Below are 23,555 nucleotides of genomic sequence, written 5' to 3'. Positions count from 1 at the left end.
GCCGAAAGGAGGAAACAGAGGCAAGCAATGTGAAACTGACAAGACTTGGCAAGTGACCAGTCCTGGGGGATGAGAGAAAATACGCAGAGAATGACTTTGTAGTTTCAAACCTAGGCAACTAAGAGAACGGTGAAGCCACTGAGAGCAATGGCGGGATCGGTAGAGAGATGCCTATCTCCCGAGGGCTCCTCTTGTTGCAGAGTTTGGGGCATGTTCAGGGTATCAACTGATATGGGATTTCCCTGGTGGTCCAGTGGTTAAGAATCCACCTGCCAATGCAGGGGACACAGGTTAGACCCCTGGTCTGGGAAAATCCCACATGCTGTAGGGCAACTAAACCCATATGCCACAACTACTGAGCCCACACACCCTAGAGCCCATGCTCCGAGCCAGGAGAAGCCACTACAAAGAGAAACCTCAGTACCTCAACTAGAGAGTAGCCCCTGCTTGCCACAACAGGAGAAAGCCTGCTCACAGCAACAAAGACCCAGCACAGCCAAAAATAAATAAACAAAAATAGATATTTTAAAAATTATTGCATAACAAATCACCCCAAAATGGTGACCTAAAACCAATAAAATATTTTACTCACAAATCGGAGGGTGACTGGGCTCACCCATTGTAATGATGAATTGTATTAATTTTGTGTTGGTAACAGGTAATTAATTCTTCACATAGGTATTATTAAATGGCTGATAAAAGTAAACATGTCTGCGTATTACCTACTGAACTTTTTAAAAAATTGATCACTGCTTTTATCTACTGACACTGATTAATTCTAGATCTACTTCACTGCCCTAAAAGAAAATTATCTGCTGTGCTACTCCTATGCTAAGAAAGCGTTCTGAGTTAGAGTATGAAATGTCTAACATGCTTTAGAAGTAAAGATTGGTTGAATGAGGTATCTTAAATTAATTTTAGATCTCCCTTTGATTGTAGTTTTATTGCACTTAGATGTTAATCACCCAGTCGTGTCTGATTCTTTGTGGTCCCATGGACTGTAGGCCACCGGCACACTTGATCTTAGCTGAAAGGCTGAGAAGCAATGATTGTAATTTTCTAGGATTTTATTAAATATTCTAGATCCAGTTAAAAATTTTAAAACAACTTTGTTGCGGCATAACTTACTACCATAAAATTCACCCTATTTTTAAAAGTTCAATCCAATGATTTGTAGCCAACTGATTGAGCTGTGCAGCCATCACCACAATACAGCTTTAGAACATTTGTATCATCCCAACCCCAGGCAACAACTGTCTCTACAGATTTCCCTCTTCTGGACTTTTCATATAAATGGAATTGTACAATATATGTTCTTCTGAGTCTGGCTTCTTTCATTTAGGATGATGTTGTCAAGGTTCATGCATGTTATAGCATGCATCAATACTTCATTCTTTTTTATAGCAAAGTAATATTCTACCGTATGGATACACCACATTTTGTGAATATCTACATACAAGTTTTGTATGAACATAAGCATTCATTTCTCTCGTGTAGATTCCTAAGAGTGGATTGGCTGGGTCATATGATAAATTTATATTTAACTTTTTAAGAAACTAACAAACTGTTCTCCAAAGTTATGGTACCATTTTTTCTTACCTACCACCAGTAGTGTGATTCACATTCTTGCCAGCATTTGTTACTGACTGCCATTTTTATTTTAGCCATCCTAGTGAGTGTGAAATGGTATCTCATTGTGGTTTTGATTCATATTTCCCTCATAACAATGATGTTAAGCATCTTTTCACGTGCTTATTAGCCATTTGTACATTGTCCTGAGCAAATTGTCTATTAAAATCCTTTGCTCATTTTTAATTGAGTTTTTGGTCTTTTTAAAGCTGAGTTGGAAGAGTTCTGGAATAACAGGTTGAAATTGAATAGAATCAATACCATCTTTCTGGAATACATATGGTATTATGATTCAAATGCCCTAGAACTGTATTTATTTTTGTTTATCCCTCTAAGTAGGCATTGTGGTGGATACTACATGCAGCCCACATCCAATGATCAGTGCAGGTGTATAAAGTTCTGGTCATTTCCACCCACCTCTGGACAACTCTGCAGGACTACTCTAACTCCAACACTCCCCAGAGAGTCAGCCAAGTCTGTCACCAGGCTTGCATCAAAACTTAATTTCTCCATCTTCTCAGTCCTGCTTTCTTCCCCTCTATTCTACAGGTGTTGATTTCAAGAGCACTTTGTCCCCCATCTTTATTGAGATATAGCTGACAAATAACATTGTGTAATTTAAGGTGTACACTGTGTTTATTTTATATATTTGAAATTTTGCAAAATGATTACTCTCATATTATCATTTCTTTGTTGTGGTGAAAACATTCAAGATCTACTCTCTTAGCAACATTCAAATATATGATACAGTATTATTAGCTATAATTTCCCATTAGATTCCCAGAACTTGTTACTCTTATAACTGGAAGTTTATTCCCTTTGACTAGCATCTTCCCATTTCTCCCATCCCCAGCCCCTGGTAACTCTGTTTCTCTTAGTTCAGCTTTCTTAAATTCCACAGATTAGTGATACCACGTAGTACTTGTTTTTCCCTGACTTATTTCACGTACACACATAGTACTTGTTTTTCTCCGGCTTATTTCACATAGCATAATGCCCTCAAGGTTAAAACAAGTTTCACAAAGGACAGGATTTCCTTTTTTCTCATGACTGAATAACATGTGTGTGTGTGTGTGTGTGTATCTCACATCATCATGTTCATCCTTTGATGGATACTTCAATTGTTTCCATATCTTGGCTACTGTGAATAAGACTGCAATGAACATAGGAGAGTAGATATCTTTTTGAGATATGGAAGTGGGATTGCTGGGTAGTTCTATTTTTAGTTTTGTGAAGACCCACTATAGTGTTTTTCAAAATGGCTGTACCAATTTACATTCCGATCAACAGTATATAAGGGTTCCTTTTGCTCCGATCCTCACCAACTCTTATCTCTTGTTTTCTTGATCATAGCCATTCTAATGGGTGTGAGGTGATATCTCATTGTGATTTGGATTTACGTTTCCCTGATAACTAATGCTGTCAGGCACCTTTTCATATGTCTGGTGGGCATTTTTATACCTTCTTCCAAAAAGTATCTATTCAGGTCCTTTGCCCATTTTTTAATTGGACTTTTTTTTATTGCTACTGAGTTGTATGAGTTCTTTATATATTTTAGATATTAACCCCTATAAGATCTATGATTTGCAAATATTTTCTTCCATTCTGTAGGTTGCCTTTTCATTTTGTTGTTCATTTCTTTGGCTGTGCCAAATATTTTTAGGTAGCTATAGTCCCACCTGTTTATTTTTACTTTGTTGCCTGTGCTTTTGGTATCCTATCCAAGAAACTGCTGCCAAGACCAACGTCAAGACTTTTTTCTCCCTATGCTTTCCACCAGGAGTTTTATTGTTTTCAGTTCATTTCTGTTCAGTCGCTCAGTCGTGTCCATCTCTTTGCAACCCCATGGACTGCAGCATGCCAGGCTTCCCTGTCCATCACCAATTCCTGGAGCTTGCTCAAACTCATGTCCATTTATCATTTTTGGTCTTATGTTTAAATCTTTAACCCATTTCAAATTAATTTTTGTTAGTGGTGTAAGATGGGGATCCAAATTCATTCTTCTACATGTGATTATCCAATTTTTCCAATACCATTTATTGGAAAAAGTATTCTTTCCCTTTTGAGTATTCTTGGCTTCCTTGACAGTTAGTAGACCATACATGTGTGAATTTATTTCCAGGCTCTCATTCTGTTCCATTGGCCTAAGTGTCTATTTTTTACACTAGTATCATACTGTTTTCCCTTCATGGATCACAGCTTCATTGTGGGGAAGGGGCTTGCATAACTCAATGAAGCAATGAGCCACTCAGTGCGAGCCCATCTAAGATGGATGGGTCATAGTAAAGAGTTCTGACAAAATGCTGTCCACTGGAGAAGAAAATGGCAACCCACTCCAGTATTCTTGCCTTGAGAACCACATGGACAGTATGAAAAGGCAAAAAGATATGATGTCAGAAGATGAGCCCCCCAGGCCGGAAGGTGCCCAAATATGCTACTGGTGAAGGAGGGAGGGCAATTACCATTAATAATAGCTCCAGTAAGAATGAAGCAGCTGGGTCAAAGCAGGAATGATGCTAAGCTGTGGGTGTTTGGTGGTGAAAGTAAAGTCTGATGCTGTAAAGAGCAATATTGCATAGAAACCTGGAATGTTAGGTCTATGAATCAAGGTAAATTGGACATGGTCAACCAGAAGATGACAAGAGTGAATATGAACATCTTAGGAATCAGTAAACTATAATGAAGGGGAAGGGACGAATTTAATTCAGATGACCATTATATCTACTACCATGGGCAAGAATCCCTTAGGGAAAAATGGAATAGCACTCATAGTCACAAAAGAGTCCAGAATGCAGTACTTGGGTGCAATCTCAAAAATGAAAGAATAATCTCTGTTCGTTTCCAAGGCAAACCATTCAACATACAGTAATCCAAGTCTGTGCCCCAACCACTGATGCCAAAAAAGCTGAAGTTGACTGGTTCTACAAAGACCTACAACACCTTCTAGAACTAACACACACACACACACAAAGATGTCTCTTTCATCACAGTGGATTGAAATGCAAAAGTAGGATGTCAAGAGATATCCAGGCAAGTTTGGCCTTGGAGTACAAAATGAAGCAGGGCAAGAGCTAACAATATTTTGTCAAAAGAACAAGCTGGTCATAGCAAACACCCTCTTCCAACAACACAAGAGATGACTCTACACAAGGATATTACTAGATGGTCAATACTTAAAATCAGACTGATTATATTCTTTGTAGCAGAAGATGGAGAAGCTCTATACAGTCAGCAAAAACAGGACCTGGAGCTGACTGTGGCTCAGATCATGAACTACTTATTGCAAAATTCAGACTTAAATTGAAGAAAGTAGGGAAAAACACCAGGCCATTCAGGTATGACCTAAATCAAATCCCTTATGATTATGCAGTGGAAGTGACAAACAGATTCAAGGGATTAGATCTGATAGAGTGCCCAAAGAACTATGGAAAGAGGTTTGTGACATTGTACAGGAGGCAGTGATCAGACCATCCCCAAGAAAAAGAAATGCAAAAAGGTAAAATGGTTGTCTGAGGAGGCCTTACAAATAGCTGAGAAAGGAAGAGAAGCGAAAGGCAAAGGAGAAAAGGAAAGATATACTCATTTGAATGCAGAGTTCCAAAGAACGGCAAGGAGAGATAAGAAAGCCTTCCTCAGTGATCAATGCAAGGAAGTAGGGGAAAACAACAAAATGGATCTCTAGTCAGAGATCTCTTCAAGAAAGTTAGAGATATCAAGGGAATATTTCCTGCAAGAATGGGCACAATAAAGGACAGAAACTGTAAGGACCTAACAGAAGCAGGAAAGATTAAGAAGAGGTGGAAACAATACACAGAGAACTGTACAAAAAAGGTCTTAATGACCCAGATAACCACAACGGTGTGATCAGTCACCCAGAGCCAGACATCCTGGAGTGTGAAGTCAAGTGGGCATTAGAAAACATCACTATGAACAAAGCTAGGGGAGGCGATGGAATTCCAGCTGAGCTATTTAAAATCCTAAAAGATGATCCTAAAAGATCCTAAAAGTGCTGCACTCAATATGCCAGCAAATTTGGAAAACTCATCAGTGGCCACATGACTGGAAAAGATCAGTATTTATTCCAATCCCAAAGAAAGGCAATGCCAAAGAATGTTCAAACTACCATACAATTGCACTCATTTCACATGCTAGCAAGGTTATGCTCAAAATCCTTCAAGTTAGGCTTCAGCGGTACATGAACTGAGAACTTGCAGATGTACAAGCTGGGTTTATAAAAGGCAGAGGAGCCAGAGATCAAATTGCCAATATTTGTTGGATCATGGAGAAAGCAAGGGAATTCTATAAAAACATGTACTTCTGCTTCATTGATTATGCTAAAGCCTTTGACTGTGTGGATCACAAAAAACAAACTGTGGGATATTCTTAGAGATGGAAGTACCAGACCATCTTACCTGCCTCCTGAGAAACCTGTAGGCAAGTCAAGAAGCAACAGAACCAGACCTGAAACAACTGACTGGTACAAAATCGGGAAAGCAATACATCAAAGCTGTATACTGTCACCCTGCTTTTCTATATATAAGATCATATTATCTACTCTGAAAGACAATTTTACTTCTTTCTTTTCATTTTGGATACCCTTTATTTCTTTTGCTTGCCTAATTGCCAAGAGCACTTCTTAATTATCCTACACACTTAACTCCACCTCAGAATCAGCTTCCTGGAAAACCCAACCTCCAACAGGCAGCTTTCACTTTAATTCCTCAGAGACTGGCATATGGACACACACCCATGCACACATAACTATCACTTGACTGGCCCAGCAGTGAGCACCCAACCCAAGATGAATGGATCACAGCCTTTCCCTGGGAGTAGTGAACTTGGGAATCTGAGAGACTAAGTTGCTGCCCTTCTCTGGTGCAAACCTGGAAAATAGGAGGGTAGCAAAGCGTAATACCGCATGTTTGATTGCTCACTCCCTCCAAGCAGGTCTCCAAGGAAACCTAGAACCATGATCAACCATTGCCCAGCAGCGGGGAACATAGCCCTGGGAAAGCTTTTTATGTTAATGATTGATGATTTTGTTGTGTACACCAGGAGCAATGAACCATGCTGTACCAGCTGGCCAGGACTGCTTTGCACAAACATCAAGATTGATGTTGCACACCTAAAGGGAACTAGCTCTCTAGCTGGGCTGTGCAAGGAGATGAAGGGAGCAGGAATGTCCATCTCGGAAGCATGCTATCTAGCATCAGGACAACCACGCAACTGCCTTCTCCACACTCCATAGTGAAGCCAGAAAGTCTCCTGCAGTCTTTTGGTCTTAGATCCAAACCAGAAAATAGTAAGCAGTAACCTGGAGACTAATATCTCTGCCTTGGCAATCATTTTTTCTCCTAGAACAGATCTACCACAAGAGCTCAGAACACATCCAACTGTCTCCAGAGTCATCTCGGTTACACACACCTGTATTATCCGCCAGTAAATTTTGAACCTGGAAGCTCTTTGAATCTCTTTGCAATTAACTAATACATAATCAAGAAAGGTAGAGACAGTGCTCATGAATAGCCAAGTCATATATCAGTGATTCTTCTGTAAACACTGGCTGCTTTCTCTAATCATAAAAGTGATATTCTCTGTAAAAAAAGTTTTTTTTTAGAAAATACAGATAAGTACAAAGGAGAAAAAAAAAGTCACCCATAATTGCATCACTCAGGTACCACATTTCACATATATTGGTTGTACCGTGTACTGTACTGTGTTTAGTTTCTCGGTCACGTCTGACTCTTTTGTGATCCCATAGACTGTAGCCTGCTAGGTTCCTCTGTCCATGGGATTCTGCAGGCAAGAATACTGGAGTGGGTTGCCATTTCCTCCTCCAGGGGTATTCCCTACCCGGGGATTGAACCCACGTTATCTGCATCTCCTGCATTGCAGGCAGCTTCTTTGCCACTAAGCCACCAGGGAAGCCATAAATACATTAGTTAATATGGTTTTAATGTTTCTTCTTGCACACATATAGATATGCACATATTACCTACATAAGTAGGATTCCATTAAGCATGCTGTTTTGAAACCAGCTTCTCTCATTCAACAAATATGTGCCCTTGTCATCATTTCTAATGTCTCCATTAAAAAGAAGCATTATTAACCTACTTAATCACTCTCTCACTGTCAGACATCCAAGCTGTCTCCCAATCTTTATTAGCATTAAAAAAAAATGCTGCTAAGGGCCTGCCCGTACATATGTCCTTGCACACTTTTCAGTTTATATTTGCTACCCAGGTGACCCCAGGCCCTCTAGCATGCACAGTTCATCTTTCTCTTTAATATCTAAATAAAATGCTAATGACTCCATCCCACAAACCAAGAGAAGTCCAGAGGCTCTTCCAAGATCTCCAAGGAGCCTCAGGGGGTTCTGTTTCTCTTGGTCACCTCTCACTCTGTTTTTCCTGTTTATTCCATGTATTTCACCTTCTTGGGCAGCTGCAGCCTTTCAACATGACTGTCGCTCTTCCTACATCTGCACAAAATGCCGCTACTGCACGCCACCCAAAGATAGCTGAGTTATGTGGAGGTTTGGAGGAAATGAAAGTCAAGCACAACACAGCAGGAAATAACTTCAAACTCATACCAGGTAATACTGTCCCTAGGAAGTCGCTGGCCATTCTCCACCATATGGGGACTTTTCATTGATGACGTGCCTTCATGGACCATGATGTCTTGCCATGTTCTTGAGACCTTCAGCTGTCTCCATTGACTTCATGTCTTCTCTTTCTCTGTACCTAAACTCCCCACCTCCTCACCCCAGTAAGCCCTGAAAATTTCAAATGCTTCTTAAACTTTATTATTTACCTCCTCCCACACCGCAAGCAACCGCTTCCTCCTCAAGATGTTTCCTTCATTTGGCTTCCAGGACACAACATTCTCCTGGTCTTCTTCCTTCTTCACTGGCCACTCCTTCTCGGCCCCTTAACTGGTTCATTGACCTCTCCCTGACTTGTAAACACTGACGTGTCCCAGGATCCAGACTTTAGACCTCTTTTTAAAATATTTGTTTATTTCACTGCATCAGGTCTTAGCTGTGGCACTTGGGCTCTTCACTGTCTCTCATACGAGACAGTGTCTCATTGTCTCATACGAGTCTGTTGTGGTGCACGAATTCTCTAGTCGTGGCACATGGACTTTAGTTACTCCACAGCATGTAGGATCTTAGCTCCCCCACCAGGAATCAAATCTACATCCCCTGCATTGCAAGGCAGATTCTTAACCACTGAACCACCAGGGAAGTCACTAGACCTCTCTTCTATCTTTATTCACTCCTGGGTGATCTCATCCAGTCTAATGGCTTTAAATATCATCTCTACACTAATGACTCTTGCATTTATATCTTCTGTCCCGACCTCCAGACTCGTATGTCCAACTGTCTACTTCACATCCTCACTTGGATGGTTGATATGCACCACAAACTTAATCGTTGAAAAGCTAAATTGTGCATTCCTCCCAAACTCGTTCCTCGCCCAGCAGTCCCCATCTCAGGAAGTGGCAGCTCCATGTATCCACTTGCTTAGGCCAAAACTTTGAAGTCATCCTTGACCCTTGTCTTTCTATCAGCACCTCGCATTTGGCCTGGTAGCAAATCCTATCAGCTCTTTCTTCAGAGTATATAGTGGCTCTGACAACTCTCACCAGCTCTACCACTAACCTCCCCTGGTCCCAGCCTCCTGATTGTCTCCTTCCTTTATGGACCACTGCAAGAGAACCTACAAGGCCTGTTTCCTTTCTTGCCCTTCTATGACTTATTCTCCATGAATATCCCTTCAATATTTAAGCCAGCAAATGTGACACTCCAGTTCAAAGCTTTCTAACTGCTTCCCATCTGACTTGTCTCAAATCAAAAGCGAATGTGGTCCATCACCTGTCTCCTTCTCCAACCTCACCTACTACCACCTTCCCCTCTTGCTCACTGCAGTACAGCCACACTGGTGCCTACTGTCCCTCAACTAAAGAAGCTCTTTCTCATTTTGGAGCTTGTGCACCTGTTTGCCCCCTCCTGAAATGTCCTGATATCTCCCAGAGATATCAGCATAGTTGCCTCCCTCCATTCAATCACGTCGCTGAGCCAATAGCACCACCTCAAAGAGGCCTTCCTTGGACCTCCCTGGTGGTCCAGTAGTTGAGAATTCACCTGCCAATGCAGGGGACATGGTTCGATCCCTAGTCTGCGAAGATCCCACATGCCACAGAGCAACTAAGCCCGAGCACCACAACTTCTGAGCCTGCGCACTCTAGAGCCCAGGCCCTGAAACAAGAGAAACCACCGAAATGAGAAGCCCATGCACTGTAACTGCAGAGTAACCTCTACTCACTGTAACTAGAGAAAGCTTGTGTGCAGCAATGAAGACACAACGCAGCCAAAAAATAAAAATAAATAAAGGAGGCCTTCCTTGACCACCATATCTAAAAATGGCACCCACATCATTCTGTAATCCTTGACACTACTTTATTTCCCTTCACGGTACTTAACCTGACATTTGATTACATGTTCATTTTTGGATTGCCTCTCTCCCGCATGAGGGCAGGAGCTTGGTCTGTTTTGTTCACGGCTGTCTTCCCATCATCTGGATGAGGGGTGGAGGAACTCCACGTGCTCTTGTTTATTCTTTGTTTACCTATGCCCATCCAAGTTCTCGCCAATTAGAATGTACCATCAAGGTTCGTACAGGTGCTGTCTTCAACACAAGACACAGTCACCTCTGAGATGAAGTATGCTCACCTCTAGAACTCAAGGGCCCAGCAGTTACACATTTATACATATTAGGCCACTTCTTTCAGATGAACCCCCAGAAGTGGAATTACTAGGTCATGAGCCAAACTTCCCAATTACCCTCCAGAGAGAGCAATACTAAACCCTCTCCCATCAGCAGTGTTATATTTCAGTATATTCTGGGGCTTCAGGCAAATGACGATAATGATGATGATGATGGAGACAACAATGATGTCTCCCTTACTCTCTGTTAAGTAGAAAAAACATATATAGGGGCAGGGAAACTCCTGGGTCATCATGTCACTTATGAGGATTCATGGGGTGTGCTGACTTTGGAGAGTAAAGATGTTCCCTGACAATTTCCATATCTGACATAATGTCCTCACCAACACTTTCAATTTTTTCCCATGGTGCCAAGTCAGGTTCATTCATTCATTCATTTACTTCAAAATGATTTTTCATCACCTACTTTGTACATAATCTCTAACATCTGCCAAGCTGAAGGATATTCCTTCAGTTTGAAATAACAGGACTTACAACCATCATGGTATTTAGCACTAAAGGTGCAAAGACATTACTTTGCCAACACAGGCCCATCTGGTTTTTCCAGTAGTCATGTAGGGATGTAAGAATTAGACCATAAAGAAGGCTGAGTGCCAAAGAATTGATGCTTTTAAACTATGGTGTTAGAGAAGACTCTTGAGGGTCCCTTGGACTGCAAGGAGATCAAACCAGTCCATCCTAAAGGAAATCAACCCTGAATATTCACTGGAAGGACTGATGCCGAAGCTGAAGCTCCAATACTTTGGCCACCTGATGCGAAGTACTGATTCATTAGAAAAGACCCTAATGCTGGGAAGGTTGAAGGCAGGAGGAGAAGGGGATGACAGAGGATGAGACGGTTGGATGGCATCACCGACTCAATGGACATAAGTTTGAGCAAGCTCCAGGAGATGGTGAAGGACAAAGAAGCCTGGCGTGCTGCAGTCCATGGAGTCACAAAGAGTCAGACATGACTGAGCAACTGAACAACAACAATAAAAACAAAGGTGCTTTCACTTCCATTATCTTATTTGGATACTGGTACCAAATCAACTGGGTACAATTCAGCCCATTTCTCCCATTTCATAGGAGAAAACAAGAGGTACAGAGGGGAAGGATTTGCCCAGGGTTACGTATTCGTCAGAATCACAAGTGGGAATCCTGTGAGTTTCTCAGCATGTGCCACCCCCTCCATACTCCAATGTCCTGCCAGGTTCAACACCACTGAAAGCAGATTTACTGGGCCATCGTATTAAAAAGGGTGACATATTTATGCATTTTGAATTCTAAGCTAAGGGACGGTAGGATGCAAGAATAATTTTAAAAAGGCTTTTGCTACATGGAAATCAATTAAGTTAAAACACACCCTCTCACCATACACAAAAATAAACTCAAAATGGCTTTAACACTTAAACATAAGACATGACACCATAGAACTCTTAGAAGACATCATAGGTAAAACATTCTCGTACGAAAGTTTTCTTAGGTCAGTCTCCCAAAGTAATAGAAATCAAAACAAAAATAAACTAATGGGACCTAATCAAACTTACAAGTTTTTGCATAGCAAAGAAAACCATAAACAAAATGAAAAGACAACCTACAGAATGGGAGAAAATATCTGCAAACAATGTGACTGACAAGGGCTTAATTTCCAAAATATACAAACAGCTCGTACAACTCAACAACAACAAAAACAAACAATCCAATCAAAAAATGAGCAGAAGATCTGAATAAACATTTCTCCAAAGAAGAAATATAGATGGCCAATAGGCACATGCTCAACATCACTAATTATTAGATAAATGCAAATCAAAACTACATGAGGTAGCATCTCACACAGGTCAGAATGGCCATCATTAAAAATTCTACAAACAGTAAATGTAGGAGGGAACCCTTCTACACTGTTGGTGGGAATGTAAGTTGGTGCAGCCACTGTGGAAAACAGTATGGTGGTTCCTCAGAAAACTAAAAATAGAACTGCCATATAATCTAGCAATCCTATTCCCAGGCAAATATCCATACAAAACTAAAATTCAAAAAGAAACATGCATCCTTAGGTTCATAACAGAACTATTCATAATACATGAGACATGGAAGCAACCCAAATGTTTGTCAACAGATGAATGGATAAGGAAGACATGGTATGTACAATGGAATACTGCTGCTGCTAAGTCACTTCAGTCGTGTCTGACTCTGTGTGATCCCATAGACAGCAGCCCACCAGACTCCCCCATCCCTGGGATTCTCCAGGCAAGAACACTGGAGTGGATTGCCATTTCCTTCTCCAATGTGTGAAAGTGAGAGTGAAGTCGCTTAGTCGTGTCTGACTCTTAGCGATCCCATGGACCGCAGCCTACCAGGCTCCTCCATCCATGGGATTTTCCAGGCAAGAGTACTGGAGTGGGGTGCCAATGCCTTCTCCACAATGGAATACTACTCAGCCATAAAAAAGATGAAACAATGCCATTTGGAGCAACACGTATGCAATTAGAGATTATCATATAAATACTAAGTGAAGTAAATCATAAATAGACACTTATCACATAAATGATATCACTTATATATGGAATCTAAAATAGGATACAAATGAAACTATCCATGAAACCAAAATAGAATCACAGACTTTGAGAACAGACTGGTGGTTGCCAAGGGGGAGGGGGTTGGAAGAGGGATGGAGTGAGAGATTGGGGTTAGCCAATGTAAGCTTTTATACATAGAATGGATAAACAACAAGGTCCTACTGTATATCACTTACAATATCCAAGAACATTTTTAAAAGAATATATATAACACAAACATGTATGACTGAATCACTGCTGTAACAGCAGAAATATACACAACAATGTACATCAACTATACTTCAATTATTTTTTAATCTATTGAATTTTTTTAAGTGGCTTTTGTTTTGATGTCATTTCAGTTATCATGATAGTGGAGGCTGGGCTGAATTGTGCTATAGCAGCTTGATTAAGAGAGGAGACTCCATAGTTTCCTAGAAGCTCATTCTCTTGTATGATTCCGGATTAGAGTTTACCAAAAGTGGAACTTGTGTGAGAATTAACTGTAGGGCAGAAGGCAAGCAGTAGTCACTACCATTGGCAGCCACCACCGCAACAGATGTAGTGATGGACAGAAACAGAGGTGCCCTGCAGAGGCTAGCTTATCCAACTCCCCCACTCCACCTCAAGCTTGCATTTCCTACCACTGGCTCCGCTAGCCAACGGCTGACTCAGTCCCACCATCAGGGGCTTGTCTGTGGCCCCACACAGGCAGGAGTGACGCAGAGGCCCCAGCTTCCCATAAACCTCTCCACCAACTCTCCCTTCACCGCCACACTTGGACAGCTGGATGCACTTGACCTGAACTTTCCCAAAACCTCTGATTTGTCCAGTTCTACCAATGCTTCTGGTAGTGGCTAGTGACTCTCTGATCTTCTGACTCCCAGCTTCTAGACATTCACTCCCCCCGTACCTCCCACATCAGCAAAAGGATTCATTCTTAGAATATCCATGATGGCTCTGCTTCCCTGTCTAAATCTTGACAACACTACATGGATTTTGCCTTACTTTAAACAAAAACTAACATAAGAAAAGAAATATTCCAGATTATATGGCAGAATTTCACCTTCTATTTAGAATCTCTATGGCCCATGGGTATAGGGGGTAAAGGGACATTATTAAATGACTAGTGGAGTCATGTAATATATAATATAATGTATATGATATATAATATAACATATAATATATATGGGTTTACCAGGAGGTACAGTGGTAAAGAATCCATTTGCCAAAGCAGGAGACACAAGAGATGAGGGTTTGATCCCTGGGTCAGAAAGATCCCTTTGAGTAGGAAATGGCAACTCATTCCAGTAGTCTTGCCTGGAAAATCCCATGGACAGAGGAGCCTGGTGGGCTATAGTCCATGGGATCACAAAGAGTCGGACATGACTGAGCACTCACACACACACAAATAATATACATAATAGTGTCCCTGAAAGATAGACTGAAGTGAGAAACACAATAGAAAGGAACAACTGAGAAAATACAACTTTATCTTGCTTTTATGAGATGAAACAGGTGGAAGAGTGGAAGGGATTGGCAGAGAAGTTGTTTCTGTAGTCCAGAAATTTTCAGTCAAGTTTTACCATAATTCTTTAGGATACAGTAAAAGAAAATAATCAGTCCAGTCTCCATTCTCTAAGTAACTATCATCTGTGAATTGAAAGAGAAGGGAATGATTCTTACCTAGGAAACCCAGGTCTTTAAACATAAAGTATGAAATTACATGTGAATAAAAGCAAAGATAATGTCCAAGGATTTTAAACATTGTAAAACCCTACAGCCTCCTGGTACTGCTAAGGCGTATAGTCAAGGCTTTAAATGTTAAATAGGTAAGTGTGTCAAAGAGCCTCTCCTTTCTCCTCTCAATTCTACCTCCCTCTCTGCAACAATCAGAGAAAGGAACTTTTAAAATTTTTCAATAAGAATTTTGAAATTCAACATCCGTCTCTTAGGAACACTGCATGTATGATGAATAAACACTTGGCTGCATTGTTCTTTCAAAATCAAACTCTCTCCCTCCCTCCTTCCATCTTCACACAGTGAACATTTATCACCCAGTGTCTTTAAAACATGCCCGCTTCAGGTGGCTGGTCACTTGATCAAATAAAAGGTGACAGACTTTGCCAATTTCCTTTCCCTACTCTGAATTAATAAACCAAGCTCACAGAGCAGTAAAATTTTATTTCCACGAAGCAAATATAGATTCCTTTCTCTTTGAGTGCTGTTTTAAAGTCTTCACACTCTTACTTGTGACCCAAGCACCTACCTGTATTCTTGCAGTGTTAATGCTGACAGGCCAAAAAATACGAAATGCTGTGAGCCAGTCAGCCCGTGAATGCCTCATTTGCTGTCGGCCACATGAGTGCACACGGGGGCCAATATACAAGCCAGATGACCATCAGCTCATCCTCACAGACACAAAGGGGGTTTGGGGATCTTCTCCACTCCTGGGATTCCCAAGGACCCAAACTCTTGACCTTGTGTGTAGTTTTTTCTCCAACTTGTTGGATTTATCACTGGAGGCCTAAATTAGTTTCCTGGGACTTCTGTAACATATTACCACAAACTTGGTGGCTTCAAACAACAGAAATTTATGCTCTCACAGCCTGGAGGCCAGAAGGTCAAAATCAAGGCAGGGCCAAACACTTTCAAGCCTCTGGTGGTTGCTGGCCTTCCTTGGCTTGTGGCCACGTCATTCCAATCTCTCCCTCCACTACTACACCTTCAACTCTGTGTCTGTCTTCTTTTCTTCTGTCTGTCTCAAATCTCCCTCTGACTTTCTTTTCTAGGGACACATGTTATTAGAATTTAACTCCCCCCCCCCCCACCAGAAAATCCAGGGAGATCTCTGCATCTTAAGATTCTTAATTTCATGTGCAAAGACCTTTTGCCAAATAAGGTCACATTCACAGATTTCAGGGATTAGAAAATGAATATATCTTTTGGGGACCACCATTCAAACCACTATAAGGCCTTGTCTCCCTAGATTCAGAAGTCTTTCAAGAGATTTCCAACCAATTAATACAGCATTGTAAATTAACTATACTTCAGTTTTTTTTTAAACACCATGTATACAATAAACAACAAAGATTTACTGTATAACACAGGGAATAATATTCAGTATCTTGTAATAACCTATAATGAACAAAAACCTGAAAAAGAATATATATATATATATATATATATATAATTGACTCACTTTGCACTAACATACTATTGTAAATCAACTACAGTTCAATGAAAAAAAGAAGTTAAAAAAAGTCTCCATAGTGCTGTACTCATTAATGTTACCTATTGTATTCAGAGGGCTTCCTTGGTGGCTCAGTGGTAAAGAATCCACCTGCCAGTACAGGAGATGTTAAGAGTCAGGGTTTGATCCCTGGGTCAGGAAAATCCCTTGAAGAAGGTCATGGCAACCTACTCCAGTATTCTTGCCTGGAGAATCCCATGGACAGAGGAGTCTGGAGGGCTACAGTCCATGGGGTCGCAAAGAGTTGGACACAACTGAAGGACTGAACACCCACGCATGCTTTGTATTCAGAAACGATCCCTAACACCAAAAAGGGCTGCATTTCTCTCAAGAAACCCTTTAAAGTGGTTCGTCCCAAGTTTCTTTTCTCAGCATTGTCATCTCCATATCTTTTTCTTCATCCTTGTCTACCTTCACGCAACTTTGCTGGCTCCCATCTTCCAATTCCCATGGCTAGAAATCCTCCCTCCCCTCCCTACACAGAGTACTGTAGCCTAGGCCACTTCCTCCAAATTTTTGCCTACATATCCATCACCTTTCTCAAATAAAGAATCCTACAGTCACCACCATCCACTTTTTCTGGTGGTGAAGAAAAGGTGTTCAGCAAATTTAGTCCCTCTGAGGATTTTTTAATATTTGCTTTATTGAGGTGAAATTCACATAAAAGAAAATGAGGGACTTCCCTGGTGGTCCAGTGGCTAAGACTCTGCACTCTCAATACAAGGGGCCCAAGTTCAATCCCTGGTCAGGGAACTAGATCCCACGTGCCACAACTAAAGATCCCACATGCTGCAAAGAAGATTGAAGATCCTGTGTGCCACTAAGGCATTAAGACTTGGCACAAATAAATATTTTTTTAAAAGAAAGAAAAAAATAAACCATCTTTAAGTGTACAATTCAGTAGCACTGAGTACATTCACAGTGTTATGCAGCCATCACCTTTATCTAGTTCCAAAACATTTTCATACCTCCAGAGAAAACACTTACCCACTAAACAGCCATTCCAATTTCCCCCTCCTCCAGCCCTAGGCAACCACTAATCTACTTCCTGTCTCTATAGACTTGCCTGTTTTGAACATTGCATATAAATGGAATCATACAGTACGTGGTTCTTTGTGTTTAGCTTCTTTCACTCAGCATCCTTGTTTCCAAGGTTTAGCCATATTGTAGCAGGTATCCTTCATTCCTTTTTATGGCTGAATAATATTTCATTGTATGGTTAGACCACATTTTCTTTGTCCATTCATCTGTTGAAGGTTAGACTTATTTTTAAGCATTTCTAGTCCACCACCTTAACCACTCGGCCACATTTTTTAGCATTTCTTATTGCAGAGTTTCATGCATTCATTTCACAAATATTGACTGAGTGATAACAATGTGCTAGGCACAGGTTAAGGAGCTGGGGATATAGCACTTAACAAAACAGAACACAAATGTCTGCCCTCATGAAGCTTATATTCCAGTGGGGGAGATAGATTACAAATAAGATAACTAAAATATGTAACATGCTAGAGAAAGTGCTACACAGGGAGAAAGGGTTGGACAGTGACTGGGAGGGATCAGAAGAGGAACTTTTGGGGGTCACTGGTCATTTTCTGTTTCTGATCTAGGTGTTGGCTGCATGGGTGAGCTCAGTTTGCTCAGTGAGCTCGCACTAAACATTTGTGCACTTTTTATTTAAGATTTTTTTTTTATATGGACTATTTTTAAAGTCTTTACTGAATTTGTCCCCCCCCCCCCCCACACTGGTTGTCAAATGATCCTTTATTTTTCTTTTTCCTTTGCAGTTCTTAACTAGCTGGGCACTCCACTGCACCACTCTTGATATCATCTATGATGTCATGAGGGTGTCGGCCATCAACATTGCAGCCCACAGAGTGGGCGGTCCCCAGGATCTCTTTAATGGTTCCAGAAAGTTCTCTAGCTAGAGACTGATGCCGCATCTGCCGGGCAATGTTGACGATCTCATCAAAAGTGATCTTTCCACTGTGCTTAATGTTTTTCTGCTTCTTTCTGTCCCTTGGTGGTTCCTTGAGGGCTTTGATGATCAGGGCAGAAGCAGAAGGTACCACCTCAATCTGGGTTTGTCTGTTCTGAATGGTCAGTTTCACTGTAATCCTCAGACCCTTCCAATCACCAGTTGCCTTGGCGATGTCATCACCGACCTTTTTTGGAGACAGGCCCAAGGGGCCGATCTTGAGGGCCAGTGCAGACGTAGCACCGACTTCCCCACCGGTGCACCTCAGGTACACGACTTTGATCTCATTGGGGTCGAACTTAGGCGGCACGGTGGAGGCGGCTGGTGTCGGATGAACCCGGATTCCGGACGACCAAGAAAGTTACACCTTCGCCTCCTCCGAGCGGAAAGCTGAATTTGTTATAATATTGCTTCTGTTTCATGTTTTGGTTTTTTGGCTACAAGACATGTGGGATCTCAGCTCCCTGACCAGGGATTGAACCCGCACCACCTGCGTTGGAAGGCCAAGTTTTAACCACTGGACCGCCAGGGAAGTCCCCACTTTCTTGTACATATATGACACTTCAACAAAAAGGTTTTTTTTAAGCCAATGTGCTTCCATTTCCTTTAAAAAGGGGCTTATTGCACCCATCTGTGGTGCTGACGCTAACAAAACGCCTGTGTGAAACCAGATGGTTTTGCTAAATCGCTGACCCTGTTCTTGAGTGGGCTTAGAATGCGAGGTGCTGGTTTCGGCACTCTGCCATTCACATATGCCCTTCAGGTCTCTGGATCATTCTAGCTCTGTCTAACCATAATTGTCCATGAACAGCCAAGGTTTACCATGACCTTGTTGGCAACTTATTACCTTATTTGTTTAAAGCACATCTCTGCCACTGTCTTGAGCCCAGTTTGGCTCTTTTTTTCATTGTGACCTTCACAGGAACAAAAATGTTATGTTTAGGGGGAGAATGGCTAAGGAAACACAGGAGTGGAGAAGAGCAACAGGTTTAATAAGAGGTAATAATGTTCAGAGGGGAAAGGGTCACCCTTGGAGATCAATTAAGGAAAACAGTTGTGAGTTCAGTGTTCTGTCCAGTACAACTCAAGCTAAATCAAGAAGTTGCCCCTCACACACAGTTAAATTGAACTGATTTCGGGAAAAGATGGGTAAATAATAAAAACTGACTTTAAGGACGGTCCATACCTCCTAAACAGGTAGAACACCTCAGAATTCGAGCCAAAATTCTGTGGCCACAGACGCAAGGTAACTTTACTTTCTCACAATGTGATGAAGGACTCTTCATTCACTGCATGAATTATTACTGATTTAAATCACCTCTTTAAGGTGCCCCTCATTAGAGAAGACGCCCATACCCTTTCTCTTCAGGTGGGCATTTCTGCCTTGCTTCTGTCATAAACTATTTCTCTGTGTGCTCTCCCACATGTTATACTGAGTCTCTAATAATAAACTTTGTATACTTGTTTTTCCAGTTTTCACCTCCTTGAAACATTCTTGCTTTCAAAGGAGGGGAAAGAGTCAGGGCCATTTTGCTTCTTGCCTCAAGCCCCTGGTGGTCTAGCAGCTAGGATTCCTGATTTTCATCCAGGCTACCCAGATTCAATCCCTGGGCAGGGAACTAAGCTCTCTCTTCAGGATGGCTCACTGCTGTATCTCTCATCATGACTGAGATGAGTTTGGGCTGTAAAGGTAACAATGACATATACTGACTGAGAGGCTGCTGGACAATGGGGTGGGAGCATGTCCTAGAGGATGACATTTCAGAGAAGAAGGGGAGGGCATGGAGCTTAGAAAAGTCTGAACCAGGGGGGACACTGATTAACACAAATAGGAAGGAAGATGGCCAAGGCAGTCAGGAAGAGGAGGGTGGGATTCAGTTAAGAGAGGAGACTACAGAAACCCTTGATCTCCTTGCAAAGTGGAGAGAAATGTTTCTTGAGAGATATCTGCTAGCTCCAGGGACCGGGTTGTCAAAAAAGTTGAATTCTGGCCTGGGGCCAGTGCCAAAAAGGGTGAGATATCTAAGATGTCTCCCAGAGCCAGTCAGACAGCCTGAGGGAAAAAGAAGTCAGAAATGGAAATGTCTGACGTACATATTAAATTGTAGAAAACTGTCTTCAGAGATAAGGCAAAGCCCCCCAGATTCACAGACCAAGAAGATCTAGCTCGTCGATCAAACTGCCTCACCTTTTGGAAACACAGATGTGTTGGTAACCAAAACAGAGCAGGTGGAGCCCTCAGTGAGATTGTGGGGCTGCAGGCTTTAGGCTTTAGAAGAGATAGGCCTTGAAATTCCTCACATCATGTGGTAGAAGAGATAAAAGGCCTCCATAGGGACCCATTGCATAGAACACAGATCCTTAGAACATTCCTTTCTCAGGTTCTCAGTGAGGGGAGGGAGGTACCATTTTGATAGATTGGATTTTGAAATTATAATCCCAATACCTAAATAGGTGAACATCAGCTTCCCAGGTGGCTCATTGGGAAAGAATCCGCCTGCCAACACTGGAGCCGCAGGTTTGCTGCCTGGGTTGGGAAGATTCCCTGGAGAAGGAAATGGCAACATGCTACAGTATTCTTGTCTGGAGAATCTCCAAGGACAGAAGAGCCTGGCAGGCTACAGTCCATGGGGTCACAAAAGAGCTGGACACGACTGATGCAACTGACCATGCACACACACAAGGTAAACATCACAGATTACCAGATATTTTTCCTACAGTCATTTTTTCACCTGTAAGGGTTTGGTCACCTCCTAATAAAAATAAAACCCTATAGTAATCACAGTGCTTTACAGTCAACAACATATTCTAGATAGTATTTCATTGGATAATCTCCTCAAGACCTTGTGAAGAAAGACACCCCAAAGGTCCAAGCCTATGAGAAGTAAGGAGCCCACCAAGGAGGTCATTCTGGAAGCTCCCAGTTACACCAGTTAGGCTCAATGCAGTACCCTGAGACTGTGTTCACTCCTAGCTCCAAAGATGGAAGAGATAGACTTCTCATTGGAACCCAAAAGGGAGAAGTCCCATAGAGAGGGCTGCCTTAAGAGCTATGACCTCCTGACAAGGAACATAGGCAGAGTAAGGTGACTCTGTTGGAATAGAGTCAGGGAAATAGATCTCTGACTTCATTCTGCCTCCATCCTTTGTGCTCTTGCTGGGGCTCACCAACGGCCAAACCCAAGAAGAAGTCAGGCAGATGAGAACAGGGTGGGAAGAGTGGGTCTAAAGGGGCAGCAAGAGCAGTCTGGCACTACTTGAGTGACCAGAATTTTCTTCATTCATTGAACCCTCTTGCCATGACTTTCTTCACTAATTGAACCCTTCTTATGTGATTTTCTTCATTCATTAAACACCTTTTATATGCCATGTCATCTTAGTACTTTATCCTCATAAGCCCCAGAGGTAAGTGGTATTATCTCTATGGTGGAGGTAAAAAATGGCGACAAAGAGAAGTTAAGTGACTTGGTTGAGGTCACTCAGTTAATAGGTAGGAGGGCCAGGATGGGACCCAAAGTTGCTGACACCAGAGCCTGCTCTCTCAGCCACCACCCTGCGCTGCCTCCACAACACCCTCCAAGCCTCCGTATGATTAAAACAGTTGGAAGAGTCAGATGAGAGAGGATAGGGGATGCTCTTCCATTACAGGAGGCCTTGCCCTTGTCATCGTTTGAAACCCTGGAAACCAAAACAGATTGGCTTCAGGGCTCTAAAGAAAGCAGGCGCTGAGGAACGTGGCCAATTGCCTTGGGAGCAGCTACAGGAGAAGAAAGGAAAGCTGAGCTGAGAACAAGGGAAGAACCAGGTACCAGAGACTGACCTGCTTGGAGCAGCAGAGGAGAGGCAGGATGAGTCCCCCGGAGCAGCCCGGGACGTCACCAGGAGGACGGGGGCTGAGGTGGGGAGACCAGCCAAGGTGTGGCCTCCACAAGCTGCCCACGGAGCCACCAGGCCAACAGCTCTGACTTTGTCAAAAGCAGAACTGAACAAGCAAGAGAGAGAACTATACCTCAAAGACACACTGCAGGTTTTTCAGCAGAGTCAGGGGAATCAGGGTGTCAGCCCAACTCTGCTTGACCCTTGGGGTGCTTATTACTGGTGGTGGGGGGTGAGAGAGGCATTCAACATAACAAATGGCTTTCCCCAGCCCTCTGGGAACACACACAGAGAAAGGAAACAAACTTGCCGTTACTAAAAGGGAAAGGTGGGGGGAGGGGAGAATAAACTAGGAGTTTGGGACTAAAATATACAGGCTACTATATATATTATAGTGGTAAGGAATCCTCCTGCCAATGCAGGAGACACAAGAGATGCTGGTTCGATCCCTGGGTCAGGAAGATCCCCTGGAGAAGGGAATGGCAACCCACTCCAGTATTCTTGCCTGGAGAATCCCATAGACAGAGGAGCCTGGCAGGCTACAGTCCAAGGGACCACAGAGAGTCAGATATGCTTGAGTGAATAAGCACAGCACACAGCACATGTATAAAAACGATAACCAGGCTTCCCTAGTGGCCCAGTGGTTGGGAATCCACCTGCCAAGGCAGGAGACCCTGGTTCGATCCCTGATCCAGTAGGATCCTGCATGCCGTGGAGCAACTAAGCCCGTACACCACTACGACTGACCTTGTGGTCTAGGGCCTCAGCTACTGAAGCCTATGGGCCTAGAGCCTGAGCTCTGCAATAAGAAAAGCCACCACAATGAAAAGGCTGGGCACTGCAACTAGAGAGTAGCCACCGCTCACCACAACTAAAAAGCCCATGCTGCAACAAAGATCCAGCACAGTCAAAAATAAAAAATCAATAAATTTTTAAAAAATAGATAACCAATAAGGACCTACTGTATAGCACAGGGAACTATATTCAATATCTTGTAATAAACTGTAATGGATAAGAATCTAAAAAAGGATACATACATATGTATAACTGAATCACTTTGCTGTACACTGGAAACTAACACAACACTGTAAATCAACTATACTTTAGTAAAAAGTGTTTTTTAAATAAAATAAAAATTAAATCCTACCTTGACCAGTTGAATGATGGAAGAGGACACCGTGCTCGCCAATTTTGCATGATTCTTCCACAACTTGAAAAGGACAGCAGCGCCAAGCTCATGTTTAGTCACGCTGGGCTGGGATATGTATTTTACCCAGATCTTCTTTTTTATCACCAATCACCCAAAGAGCAAATATAAGTCCTCTTTTACATAGAAGAATTTGAGGCTCAAGGTTTTTGTTATTTCTCAGGGTCACCAGTGCCTGAGAAAGCTGTTTTCAAGTCAAACCCCAGCACCCCAGCTCTTTGTTTCAAGGAACTTGAATATACTCTGCATTTGTGAAATTCAGAAAATGAAATTCAGCAAAAGGCGGT

At 42.2% G+C, this 23,555-nt stretch overlaps 1 protein-coding gene across 1 annotated transcript; it reads right to left on the bottom strand.

Annotated features, from left to right (window-relative positions):
• Positions 1-17,953: 17,953 nt before the first annotated feature.
• Positions 17,954-23,300, bottom strand: LOC122435534 (60S ribosomal protein L12-like). The gene is made up of 3 exons (XM_043459725.1): positions 23,209-23,300; positions 22,006-22,167; positions 17,954-18,544 (listed from the first exon to the last, which is right to left on the bottom strand). Exons 1-3 carry the CDS (start codon positions 23,298-23,300, stop codon positions 17,998-18,000), a joined length of 801 nt encoding a protein of 266 aa, XP_043315660.1. The 3' UTR covers positions 17,954-17,997.
• Positions 23,301-23,555: the final 255 nt, after the last annotated feature.

The sequence above is a fragment of the Cervus canadensis genome, chromosome X (genome assembly GCF_019320065.1).
Source record: "Cervus canadensis isolate Bull #8, Minnesota chromosome X, ASM1932006v1, whole genome shotgun sequence".
Classification (NCBI taxonomy): domain Eukaryota; kingdom Metazoa; phylum Chordata; class Mammalia; order Artiodactyla; family Cervidae; genus Cervus; species Cervus canadensis.
Note: the sequence above shows the minus strand (reverse complement) of the source record. Positions and strands in the feature narration are given on the sequence as shown.